The 19,801-nt window shown below is 42.0% G+C and overlaps 1 protein-coding gene across 3 annotated transcripts in view; it reads right to left on the bottom strand.

Annotated features, from left to right (window-relative positions):
* The window catches only part of dtx1 (deltex 1, E3 ubiquitin ligase), a 53,326-nt gene extending 34,881 nt beyond the window's left edge, over positions 1-18,445 (bottom strand). Inside the window, exons 1-3 of one of the 3 annotated variants that reach the window (XM_080892951.1) lie at positions 18,188-18,445; positions 17,986-18,039; positions 16,876-17,492 (exon numbers count right to left, since the gene is read on the bottom strand). In XM_080892951.1, the coding sequence (XP_080749077.1) occupies positions 16,876-17,134 (259 nt within the window). In that variant the 5' untranslated portion in view covers positions 17,135-17,492; positions 17,986-18,039; positions 18,188-18,445. Of the gene's footprint in view, positions 1-16,875; positions 17,493-17,985 lie in introns of all 3 variants that reach the window. The other 2 variants (XM_080892952.1, XM_080892953.1) reach the window with 2 other exon arrangements.
* Between the last annotated feature and the right edge of the window lie 1,356 nt (positions 18,446-19,801).

Here is a 19,801-nt window from a genome sequence, read left to right as displayed (position 1 = left end):
TGCATCTTCAGCTACACCTGAGCAGTTTTCAGCAGCTTTCCAAGTGTGTAAAGTCAAGTGTGTGCTCATCACTTTTTCGACATTCACAAGGTTGCACACGGTGAATTCTGTGTGACAGGTTGAGACTTTTAACGTAGACTTCTACTACAATGTCCCGAGGCATCTGAGGGTGAAGATTCAGCGGAAATGAGGGGAAATGTGATGCAATCGGTTGTTTTTTTGTTCATGCTGACACAATCCCTGTTCACCGGATTTGCCTCCCTGTGATTCTGGCCCACTTCCAGAAAATTTGAAGGGTCCTTGTTTTGACACACTGGAGGCGGACCGGCCTGCTGAGGTGCAAGCACAAAGACAGGGCTTCTGCAATTCTTCTTCTTTTGCAATTCATTTTTATTTATAAAGCACCAAATCACAATCATTATCAAGACCCTACAATAATACAGAGAAAACCCCAACAATCAGACAACCCTCTATAATCAAGCACTTGGCAACAGTAGTAAGGAAAAACTCCCTTTTAACAGGAAGAAACCTTCAGAACCGGGCTCAGCGAGGAGCAGCCATCTGGTGTGACTGGTTGGGGGTGAAGGGAGGAAGACAGGACAAAAGACACACTGCTGAAGAGAGCAAGAGATCAATAATAATTAACAGCACAGCTCTGGAACAAGATGACACCGAGCTGTGATGTTTACAGGCACATCCAGGTAACCTTTGATCATACCCATTGTAACATCGTTATTGAACTGCAACTTAGAAATCAGGCATATTGAAGAGGTAAACACATAATTAAAGTCGGACAAAATATAAGGGGTGCTTACTGTGACATCATCTTGACTGCACCTTCTTCCAAACTTCAGCTACAGAAAAGCATATCTTTCAGAGCATGGTTTGCCACAAATTAATATTTACCACAAGTTCATTTCATTTTACAGTTGAACAATTCAACAGCACAACCGCGAACCAACGTAGCACCTAGGCACAGGCTCTTCAATTGCCAGCACACGGCCTTCAAAATACCGTCCATATGAACAGTGAACGCATGATGAATATGCAACTAAATCCTACAGTATGGGGAAAATAAAATAATTGAAGTGCGTTTGATGTTTTCTAATAAACCCCAGAGCACAGCTAGGGAAAAAAAACAGGACTTTCATCTCTCAAAAAAGGGCCTTAGCAAACAATAAACCCACGCTGGCTATTAGTGACGATCAAGAGACAGAAAATCGTGGCTAAAAAAAATGCACCGTGGAAAGATCTATCTCAAAACAGATCTGTGGCTACAACGTAAATACGAGGAGAAGTGAACTTTTCATTTATATGCATGCACTGCTGCGAGAAAAGCTCTCCTTTTCAAAAGATGTTGTCATACCTGTACATGAAAGCCTCAAAATCTGTAAAAGCATTATCTGCTCATTAACGAATATCCTGAGATCAGAGAGCATAATAATGAGCCTGGCAGTCTGGCATTAAGCTGCTTTAACAGCATTATATGTTTCAGTGTCACAGTTCGCCTGCTCCTCTCTCACAAAATCACACATTAAAGCTCATATTCTAGAGTGAGATGACACTTTATTTCCCCCCAGCACGCAGTTCTATCTATCTATCTATCTATCTATCTATCTATCTATCTATCTATCTATCTATCTATCTATCTATCTATCTATCTATCTATCTATCTATCTATCTATCTATCTATGGGCATACATGATGAACGAACAAAAATGGAAGAGCAACCGCTGGTTGAAAGGTGGTGGAGGAGAAAAGGCGTAAAGGTGATTGAACAGGAGAAAAGAAAGGGGGGAGATGCAGGGGAGAAAGACAAAGATAGAGTGAAGGTGCGAGGAGAGAGAAAATGGGGAGATGGAAAAGGGCCAGACAAAAGTGCACAAAGAAATGCTACGTGAGTGTATTAGGAGAGAAGGAGCAGATATGTGATGAGGGGAAGTTTTCTGCCAACGAAACAATAAAAAAAGAGGATGTCTCACTTCTGCCCGAGCTCAGAAAGTGAACACTGCAGTAAAACCGGCCCAACTAATACAGTTTTGCTGCCAGCAAGACAAAGTGGTGAAGAAAAGTGGCGTAACTCCCACTGCAACCCTACACATCCTCAGCCCCTTCAACACTCCAAACTCTCCCACACCTTGGCCTGGGGAGCTGGCCAGTTACCATGCGCTTGTGCAGAGCTTGCACTTACTGAGGTAACAAAAAGAGACAGAGAGGGGCAAAAAAAAGAAAATCTTCAGAAAATTAAGTTACAGTCCTGTCCACCTGCCAGCTCCTGTAGTGCCGCAATAGACCCTGAAACAACCTTCATAGATGTCGTGACGGTTCTCGGATGAAGAGGTTTGAATCTTCTGCTCTCTGACTCATTTTGTTTGTGTACATGCATGTGTTTGTGTGACCACTAGAAGACTCTGAACTACCCTGAAGAGGTGAGTGTGTTTGAATGCACAATGGCTTCTGCTTCACACCACTTCAGCCTCATCACGTCCAGCAGGAGCCTCGTTAGCGTGTCAGCGCCGTGCTGTCACATCACTAGGGCAAGCGAGTAGGAGGCACAGCCTCAAGCACCGTCATAAGACACACAAACACACACTAACATGCAAGCTTGGCTTCACACAAACATAGCTCCACACTGCCAGACAGCAGTGCCAGGGTTACAGTTAAACAGGTTTCTTGTTAGGAGTGAGAGGCACTTTCACACACAGGAAACAAAATCCTGATACGCTAACTTTTCCAGTCAACTTATAGGCTGACAAAACTGAAAACAGCTTTTGACAACATTCCCTTTTGAGTTATGTGATCAACAAAATTTTCTGGGATTTTTCTAGGTGGTACCAATCAGCTGGTGCTAAACTAACAAGCTAATCAGTTCCAGCTTGCTGTGGGAATTTACTGTGGCTTTAAGGGCACAACTGCATTTTACAGTAATGACAGGTATTATGAAGCCATGGAGTTAAGATGTCTATGGGGGAAAGCCATGTGGACATGACATCTGCCTGCCCATAATTACTGGACACTGACTTTTTTAGCTACTGCATACTGGCTTTCCTGCAAAAAAAAAAAAATCAGCCTTTTCAAGTGTATAATTGTAAAGATGAAATGGTTTTATGTAATAAAAACAAACTTTCATCTGGCTTCTCCCCCCCATTTTTTATATTTTCCATTATATTTGTGGAATAAAATGAGTCACTTACGTTTTTATTTTACAAATATATTTGAATTTGAAGAGTGAAGGAACTGAGATGATGTCTTTGTGCACTATCCCATTGTATGTGATTCACAGAGTACTGTGCAAAGGTCTTGAGACAACCTTCAAATTTCTTTTTATTTTGCTAGGAACATGAGAAATAGGTGAAGAGATTTATTCAAATGTGCAAACATACATGGAAATACAATATATTTCCATGCATGGAAATATATTGTACACAGTTGTACAATTCAAATGAGTTTAAAGGTCAGACCGCTTTTATTTTTCAACACAGCCTGAACTCTCCTAGGCAAGCTTTCTAGATAGTTCCCCAGGCTACTTGAAGGACACTCAAAGCTCTTCTTTGGATGTTGGCTGCCTTGCTTTTACTGCATTTGCACTGTGTTTGGGATCATTGGAAGTCCAGATGGTATTGTGCATGTCGGGTCAAAATCTGACCGTACATTTCTGTGTTTACAGTTTTACCCTAATTCTCATCCTTAAGAATGGCTTCTTGACCGTCACCCTTCCACTGAGATCATTTCTGATGAGAAAGAGCAAATAGTGGATGGATCAGCTGAAGGGTCAGATGCATCCTTTAGGTCCTGTTACAGGTCTTTGCTGGATTGTTTTTTCTTAAGGGCATGGCTTTCAGACACTTTTCATCTGCTATAGATAATTTTTTAACCCTGCCACTTCTTCTTTTGTCCTCCACTTGTCCTACTACCTCAGATGTTTTAAAATCAGTAGGTCATCAGGAATCACCTTGGTGTAAAAATATAGTGGTAACAATTTTATGCAGGCAATTTCATAACATTCTTGCATAACACTTCTTGTATGACTGCTCAAATGTTTAAGAGGTCACTATTAAATGTGGTGGTGCAGTAATTTCACTACATTAAGAGAGTTGACTATTTTAGCTTCCCTATTTTTGCATTGCATTAGCGATATTTGAACCACCTCTAAATGCAATTTGGTGCAACAGCATCATGTTATTGAAAACAAAATCTCCACGACTGTCTGGAAGAAATGGAATATACTGGACTGCATTGCAGGTATACCCGCTAAAATGACAATACTGTCAGTGGCATTAATATCTTGATATTTGTGAGTGATTCCAAACATATGGCCAAGCTCTTACAGCTCATCATACATTGTTGACATGCTCTGTTCAGCAGGGAGAAAGTGATATACACAAGTGCAATTCCCACACCACATGGTGCAGTATTCAGCCGTGACGACACAATATTTCACGTCAGGCGTCACACCGCTACAACAGACTGTACATCAGTGAAATCAGTGAAACCCATTTACATGCTCAGCAGAAAGCTGACTGACGGCCAGCCCAAATCGGAGCCGACTTTGAGGAACAGCTCGCGTGGTTCACTGTCTGAACTTAAGAAAATAATTCCAGCAGCGAATCAAAGGGGAAGATTTCATGGATACCCAGGATCCATTATTGCACAAAAAAATATGAAGTGGAAGATAAGCGGCGATGGCGGAAGGGGCTAGATGGAAAAAAAATTGCACAGAATATTACATTTGACAAATAAAAGAAGTCTGACTCACTGAGATGAACAGTATGCAGTAAATTAGTTTGCTGAGATGGGCTTTTATAACCCACTTCATGGCTGTCAGACACGGTCAGGTCTTATCAGAGGAAACGCCTGGCTACATTAAAGCAAGCTGTCACTGTGCCAGAGTACAGTGCTCAGCTTTGATCAGCAGTAAACTGGACATGGTGTGAGAGAGGTCAGCGTATATCAGACCACCCGGTAGGGTGATGAACATTTTATCTACTGTACCCCGTGACAGATTTACCAAAAACAACTTCACCTTAAGTATGTTCTACTTTCCCGACGAGTTATTAGGCCCAGACCTTTTCCCAGCTGAATCACAAGTGTAATCACATTTCTGCTGTGTTCATAACTCAAATTTAATGAAGAGACATTCATCTTTTGTCCAGTCATAATCGCTCATTTTAAAAGCTCACTTATTTTCACTGCAACGTTCCCTTTTCGATTATTGAGTCTATTAAGAGGAACCAATTCATGCTTGCTAAGGGCAGATGTCAGGGCTGAATGTAATCGGGGTCACGTCCTTGTTGCAAAGTTGCTGTTGGTTTGCTAAAAGCTTTTATTGAGCTCAAAGCCTGACCACAGATTCGACAGACCTCATCAAAGCCTACAGACGTGACAGAGTGGCACGCTAACTTTTGAGGGTCAAAGTATTTTGAGAAACCCATTATACAAACCCACTTTTCAGTAAACCAACGGTAAGGTAACATTAAAGAATCTGCAAATGAAAACTACAAATATGAATATGGATGATAGTGTTATGTGAAGGTGTGGTTTGGACGCGCCTGTCTCACAATGAAAGGTCATTTTCAGTTCAAGAACACAACTTTATGCTATCGAGGTTCTAACAGCTCATTACGCCAGACCTCGGAGATCCCTTAATTATTAATGGTAGATTCGACACAGTGCTGGAAACATTGCTTAAAGAATTCGGTCCATATTGACATGACAGCATCACGCAGTCACTGCAGATTTGGCGGCTGTAAATCTCCCTTTCTACCACATCCCAAAGGTGCTCTGTTGGATTGAGATCTGGTGACTGTGGAGGTAATTTAATTACAGGGAGCTCATTATGTTCAATGAACATGATAATTTGAGCTTTGTGACATGGCGTGTTATCCTGCTGGAAGCAGTCATCAGAAGATGGGTACACTGTAGTCGTAAAGGATGAACATGGTCAGCAGCAGAACACTCAGGTAGGCTGTGGTATTTAAACAATGCTCGGTTTGTACTAAGGGCCACAAAGTGCGCCAAGAAACCATTTCACCACCACCACCAGCCTGGACTCTTGATATATAGCAGGATGGATCGAGGATTTCATGTTATTTACACCAAACTCCGACCCTACCATCTGGATGTTGCAGCAGAAATTGAGAACAAACAGTGAGGCAGTGTTTTTTCCAGTATTTTGTTCTTCAGTGTCAGTTCTTTGGCTATCCGATTCAACCGCACCATGTTCAAGGTCACATAAATCATCTTTCTTCCCCATTCTGATGCTCAGTTTGACCTTATGCAGGTCATCTTGGCCATGTCTACATGCCTTAATGCAGCAGTCCCCAACCTTTTTTGAGCCACGGACCGGTTTATGCCCGACAATATTTTCACGGACCGGCCTTTAAGGTGTCGCGGACAAATACAACAAAATAAAACTAGTACCGGTACCGAAAAAAAGAAGATTTATTCATAACACACGTGAAAAGACCCAGGAAAACCGAGTAAACGATCAAAACGATAACAAAATAACGCTGAAAACCGATAAAATCCTGAAAACCATACATTTCACACCTGAGCCTCAACTCTCGCGGCCCGGTACCAAACGACTCACGGACCGGTACCGGTCTGAGGCCCGGGGGTTGGGGACCGCTGCCTTAATGCACTGAGTTGCTGCCATGTGATTGGCAGATTAGACATTTGAGTTAATGAGCTGTTTCAATCTAGTATCACAAATGATTACGGCATTGAATGACGTATGTACAGTGACTGAAACTAGAAGGCTGCCAGTATAATCATGTCCCAGTGTTTCTGTTTACCATCTTAAATGTGACTTTAATACCAGAATCAGAACTACTTTATTAGACTTTTTTGTATTCTTTTGTCACTTAAGTCATTTCTCACTTACAGTACTATATGTGAAGCTTGTCCAGGGCTTTCATTTCTCACATACTGGGCACAAGGGCTGACTTTCAGGCAACACTTTCTCACCTTTTCAAAAGCTGACAGCAGAGTTGCAATATTTTGTGACACTGCAGGATCCCTCTGACTGTCAGTCTTCTACATCAAGCCTCTTAAATGACAACAAGCTGAAGTTCGTGACAAAACAAAGAGGCGAGAGAAAGCGCTGAGGGCTCGCCACAGACTCGTATAAACCTCGAAAACTTATGGGGAAAGAAGTATAGCCTCTGTGAATTCTATGTAGAATTATTCAGTAGCTTAGAAGCAATAACAATGAAACAAAATAATTGTATTCTGCATGCATTTATCATTTATCCTTCACAACGTTGTGGAGAAATTTTGGTCCACTCTTCTTTGCAGCGTTGCTTCAGTTCATTGAGGTTTGCAGACGATTGTTTATGCACAGCTCTCTTGTGGTCATACTATAGCATTTTAGTTGGGTCGAGGTCTGAACTTTGCCAGATTTGTTGGTGTGATTGTGATCATTGTCCTGTTGCATGACCTAATTTTGGCCAACTTTAGTATTTGGACAGTTGGCCTCACATACAACACTTTGGTATAAAAATTTGTTCATGGTAAACTTGCTGTCAATTTCCCATGGCTGACAAACCCAATCATCACACCTCTACCACCGTGCTTGACAGATGGTATGAAGTGTTTGCGCTGACATCCTGTGTTAGGTTTTTGCTGAATGTGGTTATGCTTCAATTTCAGCAAGGCTGGCAAGATTCCCAACACGACTGACTGACATCCAGCCTCCATGAAACCATGACAGAGTCTCTACCATGTTTACCTGATGAAGGCTGTATCTCTCTACTGACCTCCTGTGTACAAATTGATGACAATTTCAATTGAAACCTTTTGGTCATCACTTACTCTTTAGCCATTTTCATCCTTAAGATTAGTTTCCTGACATCCACCTTTCCACTGACACCAGATGAGGCTTCAGTGAACAGTAGATGGATCAAATGAAGGGCCAGATGCATGTATTTGTGGGATTTTGAGATACTGCTCATCTGATGTAGATAGTTTTTTAGACCTGTTACTTCTGCTTTTATACTCCACTTGACCAGTTCCCTCAACTTTTTTAAAGACATACTGCACAGCATACCGAGCTTTGTCAAGTTAGGTGCAAAATACTGTTTTATGTTTGTCAGCCTGTGTTATGTCTGGCATTTAACTGAAGACAAGCCAACAAATTATGTGTTTTTGGGTGTAAGCTGCTAATAATGTTACACAATAATTAACATCCTTCTTATTTTATCAAGAACACTCCCAGCACTCCATCATTCACGTTCATATCAAGGTCAATTGTTTAGTCATATGTAATATAGTTTTATATGGGAAGGAACACTTTTAATCTTTATGCTATCTTCCAGATAAAGCCACTCTTTTTATCTGTGAATCAATAATGTGTCAAAATATAGAAAAAGTAACAGCGATAACAAAAAACTAAAGATGTTGTAGTTGTCTTCATTGCTGACCAGCATATCTCTCTCTAACTGAAATGCATCCAACAAAACACGAAGGAGGCAACTGCTGTTTCAGCTTGATAAAAACTGACCCAGAGGCAACACTTTTACACACAGTTTGCAAACCTGTATCGACAGTGAAACGACATTATTATCATTATCATTACTTCCTGAGTTATGACGTTTGATAACGGCCAGAAAAGGATTATTGCAAAACATCATGATGCAACTGTGAAGCAAACCTTAGACCTTCAGGATATGAAATGTCATCATTTCACCATTTCATTCTTTAAGAAGTTTGTGTCATACTTTGTCACACTTCACTTATCAGTTCTTGAGCAATGGCCAAACAAGGCCTTTGTCAAATCATGGTGACCCTTTTACAACCAAACCAAAATTAAAATCAGCTCATCAGTCCAAGGACATTTGTGTGGAATTAGAAGAAATTCCCTCATTCCTGAAATATTGTGTTCAAGAGTATAGCACAGACAAGCTGACAACATAACTCCTCCACACCGTGGCGGTTGCTGGCACGAGGCATAAAAATTGATGGTGTGAGCAGCTCCTCTGAATAGCACAAGCAGAGTTTGGCTGCCAGGAAAACCTGGCAAATATTCCTCATATCACAGGCTACTGCAGGATGCTCCTCATGCTGGACAGTCACAGGACTTGGACTCTTACCAACAGCCATGATTTAGAAGTACTAACAGGTGACACGCAGACAGGAGGAGCAAAAAGTGAGAATGCCTCGCATTGACATTAGGCAGAGCCTGCTGGGCAGCCAACAACCAAAATAAGTGATGTTTTTGTGTAATGCATATGAAAAGTAAGCTTGAGTTTATCCCACGCCTTGTTAAGGAAATACATCCTTTGTGTTCATGAGTTTAAACAGTTGTGAGGGCAGCATAGAAATGCACACATAAAGAAAAACACAACAACTGACTACTATCTATTTTTTTTACTTACGACCGGCCGTCAAGCTGCAGTTAGAACTGGACCACGTAGTTTATTATTGTACACCTGACAGGAGGGCTGTCGAATTCATGGCTGGCATTTTTTCAAATCTTACAGCATGTAAGCTAGTTTTTCTTTTTAGTTTCGTTTAACTGTAACAGCCTTGGCCTTCACGTTGTTACCAGTGTGTGACAAATAAGTCAGAAAGTGTTGGAGAACAACGGCAATCATCCCTTCGCAGATCCCTTAAATATATTTCAGATGCTAGCATTGAGCTTCCACTGCAAGCTAGCAGTTCTGTGATTGGCTGTTTATTAACACAAAAAGTAGTCTGATGTTCAGATTACTTTGGGATGATGTTTTCCATCCATTGCAGCCGCTCACGGACACCTGGCTTATCACTTAGATGCTGTTGAGGCAGCCGTCCCTTTTCAGCATTAGCGGTTTGTCGTGCCTCCACACTGCTAAAGGAAGGTCTTTCGTTTTTTTGTAAAGCAAGTGAAAAAGCTAAGTCTGAGGCAGAAAATCCCACACTGTCTTTGTGTATTCACTGAGTCTGATCAAGGGAGTTCTGAGTTTGGCTCGCCGCAACCGCTGGCAGCCCGAATTGCGTCACTGCAGCTCTGATCTCAGTCAAAAGATGTTTTCAGTAAATGTTAGACCATACGGTGTAGATCAAAGACACTCTATTGGTTACAGCAGGAACACTCTGTCCCTTTTCAACGTGACAGCTAGCTAGCACTTGGCAGATTCTCTGTGTTATGAAGCCGCACGGAAATTCTTCAACACAACAAACAGAACAAGACTCACTTTATTTATCATATTTTGGAGCAGCTCTATCTGCAACAGACTGGAAAGAGTTATTTATCTAGGAAATAAAAGCACCCAAGATGAGAGTGATGATACTTAAAGACACTGCTTCGACATGCTAGAACAAGATAAGAGATCGGCCCATAAATGGATCCAGGAGAGAGGCTCGTTTAATCAAATAATGCTGTGATCATGCATACGTCTTTATTAGCAGGAGCAGCAGCAGACAGACGGGCTGAAACAGACAACAGTTACTGATCTGACTGACCTCCTAGAGCGGGCTGATAAGCAACCAGTGCAGAGAGTGGCTGTAAAGCCGCTTCCTTGATGAAAAAGTAAGATATCTGCTTTAGAAGTTCATGCGCTGGATTAGAAGGAGATGTGGAGATGCACTTTAGCTACCAACGCCAGTGGTTTCCAGGGGATGCACAGCCTGCTCATCACTATAATGCAATGAGGATAAAGAATCATGTGTACCGTTTCACAGGTAACCGCCAGTCAAACTAAACAAGCAACTTTTCACTCTGGTACCTTGTTGCAGACATCTGCCTCTATAAACAAAGCATGTTGTCAGATAAGTGATAAAAAACACGGGCAGATGACTTCATAATTAAAAACAGGCACGCTTTGATGGGATGGATGGCGAGGTGTCTGAGCGCATGTGAGAGTGAAGGAGCAGGGAAATGTGCGCGGTGTTATTATCCTTCCCTCCGCTCTGTCACCTTCCATCAGGAAAACGTTCCACCTCTCCCTCTGTTCCTCTTCTCTCCTCACCTCTGCCTGCTCCCCCCCCTCCCTCTCCACGGCGCTGCTGCTCCTGTTCCTTTCCTGCCAACACGCAAGTGGATTTCACCAAGCTCGGTGCACTGGAGAACCTGAGCACAGGGTCTACCAATAGGCTGAGCATCATTTTGCTGTTGCTATAAACATCCACTCGAAGTTTCATATACATGCACACTCATTTATGTATGATTCATCTCTTGCAAGTCAAAATACACCCAGTATGAGAATGTAGTATGACATCTTCTCACGCAGTGTGTCAGCTTGTGCACCGCTTTCTTCTTCAGGTAACTCTGTCTGCCTTGTTTCTATTTCTACCTGCTTCTTCTTCACATTTCGATACCAAATGTGCATTTTAGAGTCGCTGGACTCTCTGCTTATTTTCTTTCTTCTGACGCAAGTGGGATTTCACAGTCAGAGCTGATGCATACAGTACCTGACCTTTACCACGTACATCGCAGGGATCCTTTTTACAGCTTCCTCCCACAGACCACCAGAACAGTTCCCACACACACTTACTACTTACTAAACGACAATAAAGAAGAAAAAGGAAAAAAAAAGAAAACAACACACAAACGCGCCACCCTCTTTTCTGGTCTACAGCATAACAAGTGCTCGAGCACATTCACAGGTAGCATCCAAACCACAACTACTGCTGTTTGTCAGCTCAACACATAACAGAAGATGAGAGCTTTTGACTTGTGGCACTTTCAACCATAATTAGTCAGAGAGGGCATTTAGCCGAGGGAAATAGGGCAGAGAAGAAGAGGTTCTCACGCTCGTGAAACAAAAACAAACAAAGAGCTGCTCCATCAACACAGCAGCCAACAGCTGCTGATAGAGGTTATCTCTGCAGTCACACATGGGCCAGCTCACAACAGTGACTGCACACACACATGTGGCACGTATGCAGAAATGACCTGCACGCTGCTCTCTGTTGCAGTTCAAATTGATTTATTGTATTTATGTATTTTCTCAACTTTGTGAGAAAATATCAACATCATGACCTATTAAAGCAAGGGTGTCAAACATAAGGCTCGCGGACCCAACAGAGACTTCAATATGGCCCCACTCGACAGCTTTGGAAAATGTGAATGTGGGTATTTTAACTGTATTTCCCCAGGTTTTAAAGCTTTTCTTATTGATGAAGACCTTCCCCCGTGCAACAGATAAACAATTAAATAACAGAAACCTTCTTGTTTTTTTCACTACTATAGAAATATCTGTTTTTACAGCGTTTTTATCATTACATATATAATAATTACATGCCAAAGCTTCATCTAGTCCATCAACCTCACACTGTTTTCATATTTTTAATAAAAACAATGTATATAATTACAGCAAAGTTCAACAATTACTTACGTCAGATCAGTGATCACAAAACTAACACACAGGACACTTATTATAAACCAGCCTTTATAGCCCCTTTGAATATAAAACAGAACAGAATACAACACACATAAAACCCCTTTTTCTTTTCCTTTCATTCACATACATCAGTCTCTGTGTTTGTGGACCATAAATGGACCCCATATGTATTTGAACTTGCCCTCCCTTAAGTAATTTCTTCTTTTCCAGCGGTACATTGATAGCATTTGTTTTGACAATTGTTTTCTTCTTGTAATTTGCAGACTGAGGTCCATTAGTGTCCTTTCATTCTTACTATATTTATATGTTTCTGAATATAAACCAAGAAGGCAAGACTTGGGATCTGGATAAACTGGTTTCATTTCCCATCACAGTCAGTACATCTTGCAAATTTTTTTTATTTCCATAAAAATCCATAATGCATCCAAACATAAAAACAGAATCTGCTCTTCCAGGTAGCTGCTGACTGACTACCTCGTACCAGACAAACTGAGATAGGGGAGTGGCTTCTCTTAAATATTTATGAACAACATAACAATGTTTACCAGATACTTAACCACTGGATTTTTGTTACGTATTTGTAGCATTATGTTTAAATATAAAGATGTGGAAAAAGGTTCCGATCTTGAGTTTCTCTTCCAGAGAAATTGATCATGATGGACCTCAGCTGTGGAGCCCAAGAATACAAAATAACAATATAACATGTCTTACCTCGTTTACTGAAGGGTAGATGTAACAAAGACAAATAGCCTGAACCTCCCCTATAAATGACACATTTTTTCATCCTCAGAAGAAAATCCACATTTTGTTGTAATGTAATGTAAGTATTGATTCTGTCAGTTGTAAATAACATTAATGATATCTGTTGATTTATTTAACAATGTCTTCCATAAGTGGCACACAGTTAGCATCAACAATATCCTCTAAGCTAGGTACAATCAGAGCTCGGAACTTGCTAACGCTGTATTTTAACTTCATTTTGTTATCATTACATTTGCTGTTACATCACACTTATTTCTTGCTATATAGCATGTTTTGAAACAGTGAGTTTTTTTTAATGCTGCTGTATTTAACATCTGAACAAACATACTAAAAAGTAAAGCTGACCAGACGTGCACAAGTTCAGCCACGGTCATGGTGGTGCACTGTTAGCTAAACCTTAACACTCTTTCAGGTCACAGAAACGCTGGAATCCATATCGCACATTCACAACAATCAGAGTCTAAATTCAGCCGAACAATCTTCAATACAAATCAGATCAATATTAGATTGACGATGTGAATTGAAATATTTACATTTTCATTGTTCTTCGCACTCAGCGGAGAAGAACAGATTTAAGTGACTTTATGGTGTTACAGAATTTTGGATGCATACTTAATAAGTGTGAATGTTTGTTGCTAAATGAGATTGAGGGATAGAGCACAAATGGTGATGATGAGGGTTTCTGGGTTATGTCACCTACATATGATCTTGATACATATAAAAAGGAAAAGTGCTTAAAATCCAAGCAGTGGCTGCAGTGTGAAATCCATCAGACAGGCCACAAGTGTTGGTATATGATGGAAATGCCAGATAAGCCCGTGTATTTTGCTGTGGGGGTGGCTGTAGTGAAAGGGGATCAGTCCACAGCAGTGTTTAGAGGTTTAAATGCCCCTCTGGGGAGGAAAACGGATCGATCCTTCTTGGCCGAGAGTCAATTCTCCCCCTGCCTTCAGCTGGATATCTATTCACACTATGCTTATATGAGCCTCTAAGGCTTCTCTTATACTATATCCATAAAGCATTGCTAGTCGGGATTTCACCACAGACTGGTGTTTTTCACCAGTAACTCTGCTGTTCTTTGCTAGTAACTATACTGAGATGAAATCCATGCCCTGTATGTTTTTGAGTGCCAATTAAATGCAGATGTTCTAAGGCTACTCCCTCCATAACCGGGCCCTGCTTCGTCGTTTGCGGTGGCTGTGTTTTCTTGTCATGGCACTCTGATTAGAGAGAGTCATGGAGATAAAACATAGCTGCTGTCTCATTAGTTTGAGTAACTCGGCCTGGCTACCACCCACAGATCCTCCCAAACCCATGGGAGCAAAGGGCAGCCCTGCACAGCCTGCAGGGACGGGACCCAAACATCATAACAGGCAGAGGGCACCAATCACACAAGCAACAATTACTCACATGCAAAAACAGAAGCATTTATTCAGAAACACACACAGTGGATATCAATCATACTTAACCTTTTTTTACAACTCTTAGCAAAAAAGGAAACAGCCTCAGAGGGCAAGCTCACTGGCTCTGCGACAAAACGGGGTTTCCCCACAGGGACACTCCATAAGCCTGCAACAAAGCAAGTGGCTGAGGGTGACCTGCTGAGCTACAGCAAACATCCGATGTGAAACAAATGCATCACACTCAACGTTATAGCAAAACAAGCTCGCCGAGATCCCTCCACTCAAGCGGCGCTACAACAACATCGCAACAGCCTGGAAGCTAGGCCTCATGGGAGTTTGAATCGATGACGACGAAGGACAGAGGTGTGCCCGTGTGGAAGGACAGCAAAAGAGAGCGCAGAGGAGGACAAAGCGGAGGAGGCACCGAGCATCCAGACCTACTGTCCATCAGCCTCTGCCGTGACAGGTTTATCCCAGCCGAGGGGGAAGGTAACACGGTGAACAGCACAGTGAGGAGCGATAAACGTCAGGCCTAGCCCCCGTGTCGTGGTAATGGCTGACAAACGACTCAGTGGTTCATCTCACAGACACATGTGCAGCTCTGTGTTTTATCAAAGGGGGGGACGTCAACGAGAACAGCAGAAAAACAGGCAGCTGCTTGTACTACAACCTACCTGACAGCCATTCACAAATGGAGTTGTCCTCATAGTCAGCACAATCGACAAGAGCATGTTGGAACAGTAGAAAAATACTGATATACCAAGTTTGACTGACTATAAGATACATTATGCTAATATTAATATTTTTCTAGATACCCCAATCTACTTGCTGGTTTCTAAGCACTTTTTTTTGTTACTATTTAGTTTAAAAGGGGCAAGCAGACCACAGACCACTGTGACCGCTGCCATATTCCTCTGCATTTATAGCCTGAACTACACCCATCTGTTGAAAGACACTTACACGGTTATTACTTAATGCATTTGCAAATTGGTCTGACCTTTTAGGAATTTGAGCTCTGTTCAATTCTATCTGTATTCCTCAGGGCGCTGCAGCTATTTATTAATGCTGATGAATCACGCACACTGATGACAAGTGACACAGTGCAGACCCGCGGACAGTGAAGTTACCTTCTGTACATCCTGCGAGAGTGTCCCTGCACTTCTCGTGTTACATAACACTTTCAAATACAGCAACTCCAGCCTCTAACTTAAGAGAGTGGAAGCTCTTGTCGTCAGACTTTTTTAAAAAAAAGGAGTTTCGGAGCATCCTAACAAAGATGTCACAATAAATGGCTAATAGAGTTGTAATCAACCACAGCTGACTGTGAAGAATAATAATTGAGAAAGCTGCGATTTCTCCAAGGCTGCTCTTAACAGATGCCTACAACCTCCTCCCCCCCTTTGCTTCACACACACACTGGAACAAGCATGACGGGAATCCTCACAAAGAGAGAGTGTTGATCGTTGGTGGAGAATTACAAAAAAGCATCTGGGCTTATTTTAAAAGGTAGCAGTCATCTGAGAGAATTACTGCAAGCCAAACAAAGGCTGTGGTGGCTTGGATTTTACTCTAAAGCGACACGTAGTAACAGGAAAGGGGGGGGGGGGGGGGTCGGCATTTACTGTTAGCGCGTTATGGCCAGAGGCGATCGATCCCTCAGTCGAGATAATGTTGGCCTCATGCTGTCTCACAGAGCTCGCATTAAATGCAAAATTGAGGACAAAGTTCTGGATTGCACGCGCCGTAGTTCAAACATGGCGGGGTATCGATTGTCTAATAACTGTGAAACCAGATTGTTCCATTTTCTGTATGTAGGTGTGAAAACTTACAGAAACTGAAGTCATGTAGCAGCAGGATAAGAAATGACTTAGATCCTAACAACATACTGTAACTCGCTGAATTACAAACTGTTTAACACATGAATAACAAGACAGAGTGAGGTTTACACTGAACTGCATCTCATTTGTCTGATGGATGCACAACTGCTAAATCATGGTGACCTTTGGCAAGGTCATGGCATCCCAACAGCTGCATGAAGGCATTTCTGGCTCAATATGTAACTGCTACACTTTAATTGGCTCTATGCTTCACATTCATCTTGTGGCAGTGCCTCTTGGCTCTACCTGTGGCTCATATACACGAGCCTCAAAGCAATCGGGGCTCTCATTTACTCTCTTGGAATGACTGTGGAGTTTGTGTACCAAGCGCATTAAAGCTGGTTTGGCCCAGATTGGATAATATGACATCATCTGCTATGAGGACATCCTAAAATACCTGATTATTTATCAGTAAACATGTATACAGTACATTGAGTCCATTGTTATGGTTAAATTTGTGTTATCTGTGCTTTCCTTGGCACCGGCATCTGTGTCATCTGTGCACACTCTTACCTGTGTCTTGTCGAAACTGGTGCATGGACTGCAGGTCGATGATGTAAGGAGAGAGCTGAGCATCCACCTGTCCTAGAACTACACTTCCCCGGGCATCCCCCTTCAGCACGTTTTCTATATGGTGGCAAACTGCTGCGGTGTAGGGCCTCCAGCGTCCATGTTCGTTCAGCCATTCCCAGACCACCACCCTGGCGAGGTTCTGAGGGGGGTACCCCAGCCCATTTACGGGCACCAGCAACCCGGATCCTGGACGAGCCATCTCCTCTGTGGTGTCTGCGCTTCGGCTGCTGGCAACGTCCTGTGCTAGAGCACCACTGCGACCCTGTCAGTCAGCTGACAAAGAGGGGCTTTTTCATCATTGCCAAACGGAAAAAAGCTTGAATCAGCGATTAGCGTGGCAGCCCCCAGTTATCTCATGCTGCTTTCAAGCAAACAGCTCCGCTGGAGTCATCGTCTACAGGTACTTTCTGACTTCTCCGTCTTTGATCATGCAAAAAGCAGCCTGCGTCCTCCTGTGTCTTGTCGCGTTTGAAGTGGCAGATGTTGATGCTGATGATGCTGATGATGTGATTTGCAGCTTTAGCAATCTCAGTCCTCCACAGCCAACCACAGCAGATCTGCAGCAGGTAGACAGGAGATACTCTCTAAACAGAAGACAAGGTGCACAGGCACACTGGCAAACAAAAGCTGTGATTTATCCTCTGAGTAAGCAGTCAGGCATTGTTTTAGAGGACCTGACACAAATCTAACCTGCTCCGTGCTGTAGCACAATAACCGGCCTGTGCCAATTCGTTTTGTTTACTTAAAATGTAGTGAAGAAATTTGTCTGGGGATTTTTGTTGTTGTTGTTTTGTTGGCAACAAAATAATTCTAATCAAGTGAGTGTTTCAGGAGCAGAGCACAAAAGGCCAGATGCTACTATAATTACAGCAGACAGAATATCACTCAGACATTTTTTTAATTATTATTTTTTGCATAAGAAGCTGTTCAGATGCAGTCAGTGCCATAGACTGCCTCTGTTGATTCAATTCTCAGTCTGTCTTAAGCCTCATATTGAATTTTCATTTATGGCATAAAAAACACGCTTGAATTAATAGCGGCGATACAGACCTGTAGGCTGCAGCTGTGGTGCCACACATCTGTCAGGTACAGGCTGCATTTTCACTGGATCCGGACGAAAATCAGATTATCAAAGGTGGAAGAGGAAGAAAGAAAAGAGGGGGGGGAAAGCCCGAGGTAAAGCGCACCTTTTCACATCTGTGATTTCTACGTTTCCTTATCGCTAAACACCCCAAATCTTCCCCGAACCCACCTCCAGTAATCCGGTGTTTATTACAGAAAATCGACACGTCGCGGTATTCCCGTGAATCCGCCACGGTCTCCACCAGCTTGTTGGTCCGCTGTGTAAAGTGAACGCATGCCCCAGTTGCACGGTTTTTCAGTGCAGAGCGAAGCCGCCGCTGCGCTGCTGTGCGCGCTCCTTTCCCCGTGACGCCAAACAGACAAACATCCACGCAGTACACGCACGATCCCCGCCTAACCCCAAATAATCATCGCAACAACAATAAATGTCCAAGCACACCTGTATGAAGAGCCCATATATATATATATTTTTTATAAAATCAGTCAAAGTGTCAATAAAAAAGATTTATACAACTTCCGGTCCCCAATTTCAAAATAAAACCCTTGCATGGGATAAGACTTAGTGATGGGATTTCCGGCTCTTTTTAGAGATCCGGCTCTTTCGGTTCGGCTCACTAAAAAGAACCGGCTCTTTCGGCTCCGAACCGACTCTTCAGGTTGTTTTGTTGCTTTAATTAATTTATTATTAACAATAATATAAAATTATGCACAAAAGGAATTACTAACGTAAAAACAAGTGGTTTTATTTATATATGTTTATATATAAATATATGCGGTGGCCCCTAGAGACAAAACACGTACAAACTCCAAAACACATTTCTAGCATGAACTGAACTTCCAAAGCAGAGCTACTAGATCACTTAAATTACACAATTGAAAGCATGTGTGTATTGTTTGTGTATTTATACACAGGCACTCATATATATGTTCAAATAATTTAAAAAAAAAGTTCATTTACCTGTTATTACCACACACCAAATCCGGTCGTTGGTACTTGCTGGCTTGTGTAGCCACAAGATAACAAAGGCTCAACACTGCGCCCAGCATCCTGGAGCACTTCTGTTGTCTTTTGTACGTGTTTTGAGTTTTTATGTGCTTCTGAGTTTTTACGTGCTTCGGAGTTTGTACGTGTTTTTACGTGTTTTGGAGTTTTTACGTGTTTTGGAGTTTGTACGTGTTTTTACGTGTTTTGGAGTTTGTACATGCTTCAGAGTTCGTACGTGATTTGAAGTTTGTATGTGCTTTGTCTCTAGGGGCCACCGTAAATATACTTTTATTTATTCACTCCACATAAAATGTAATAAATAAATCATATAATACAAAAATCAACTATTCACATTTCAAGTTTTAACTATTTAAATTTTCAGCTTTTTCCTTTCACAAATTTAAAGTGAAAAGAACACAAAACACTGCAAACCACAACACAATTAAATATAAATTATAATATGAAAACTAAAAGAACATGCATATTCTCTGTCATATGGACCTGCATGAATAAACTTTCTCAATCCTTTATCATCTGCAACCGAAAATAGTTGTGGATGATTACTATACCTTTCTAATGTTGTTGTCCCTGCCTCTCTTTCTCTCTCTCTGGCTCTGTTCCTGTGCTACTGAGTGTAACTACCGCCCCTCCCCCCTCTGCCCAGCGTAAAGCACAAGGCTCGCGTGCAGAGTGAAGCGGAAAAAAAGTGCGAGAGAGAGGCTGAGAGAAAGAAAAAAAAAAAACCCACGTGACGGTCGCGATAAGGAGCCGGCTCGCGTCGTTCACGTCAAAGAGTCG

This window comes from Rhamphochromis sp. 'chilingali' (genome assembly GCF_963969265.1).
Source record: "Rhamphochromis sp. 'chilingali' genome assembly, chromosome: 10".
Lineage (NCBI taxonomy): Eukaryota > Metazoa > Chordata > Actinopteri > Cichliformes > Cichlidae > Rhamphochromis > Rhamphochromis sp. 'chilingali'.
The sequence above is the reverse complement of the archived record's forward strand: the minus strand, read 5'-3'. Positions and strand labels throughout refer to the sequence as shown.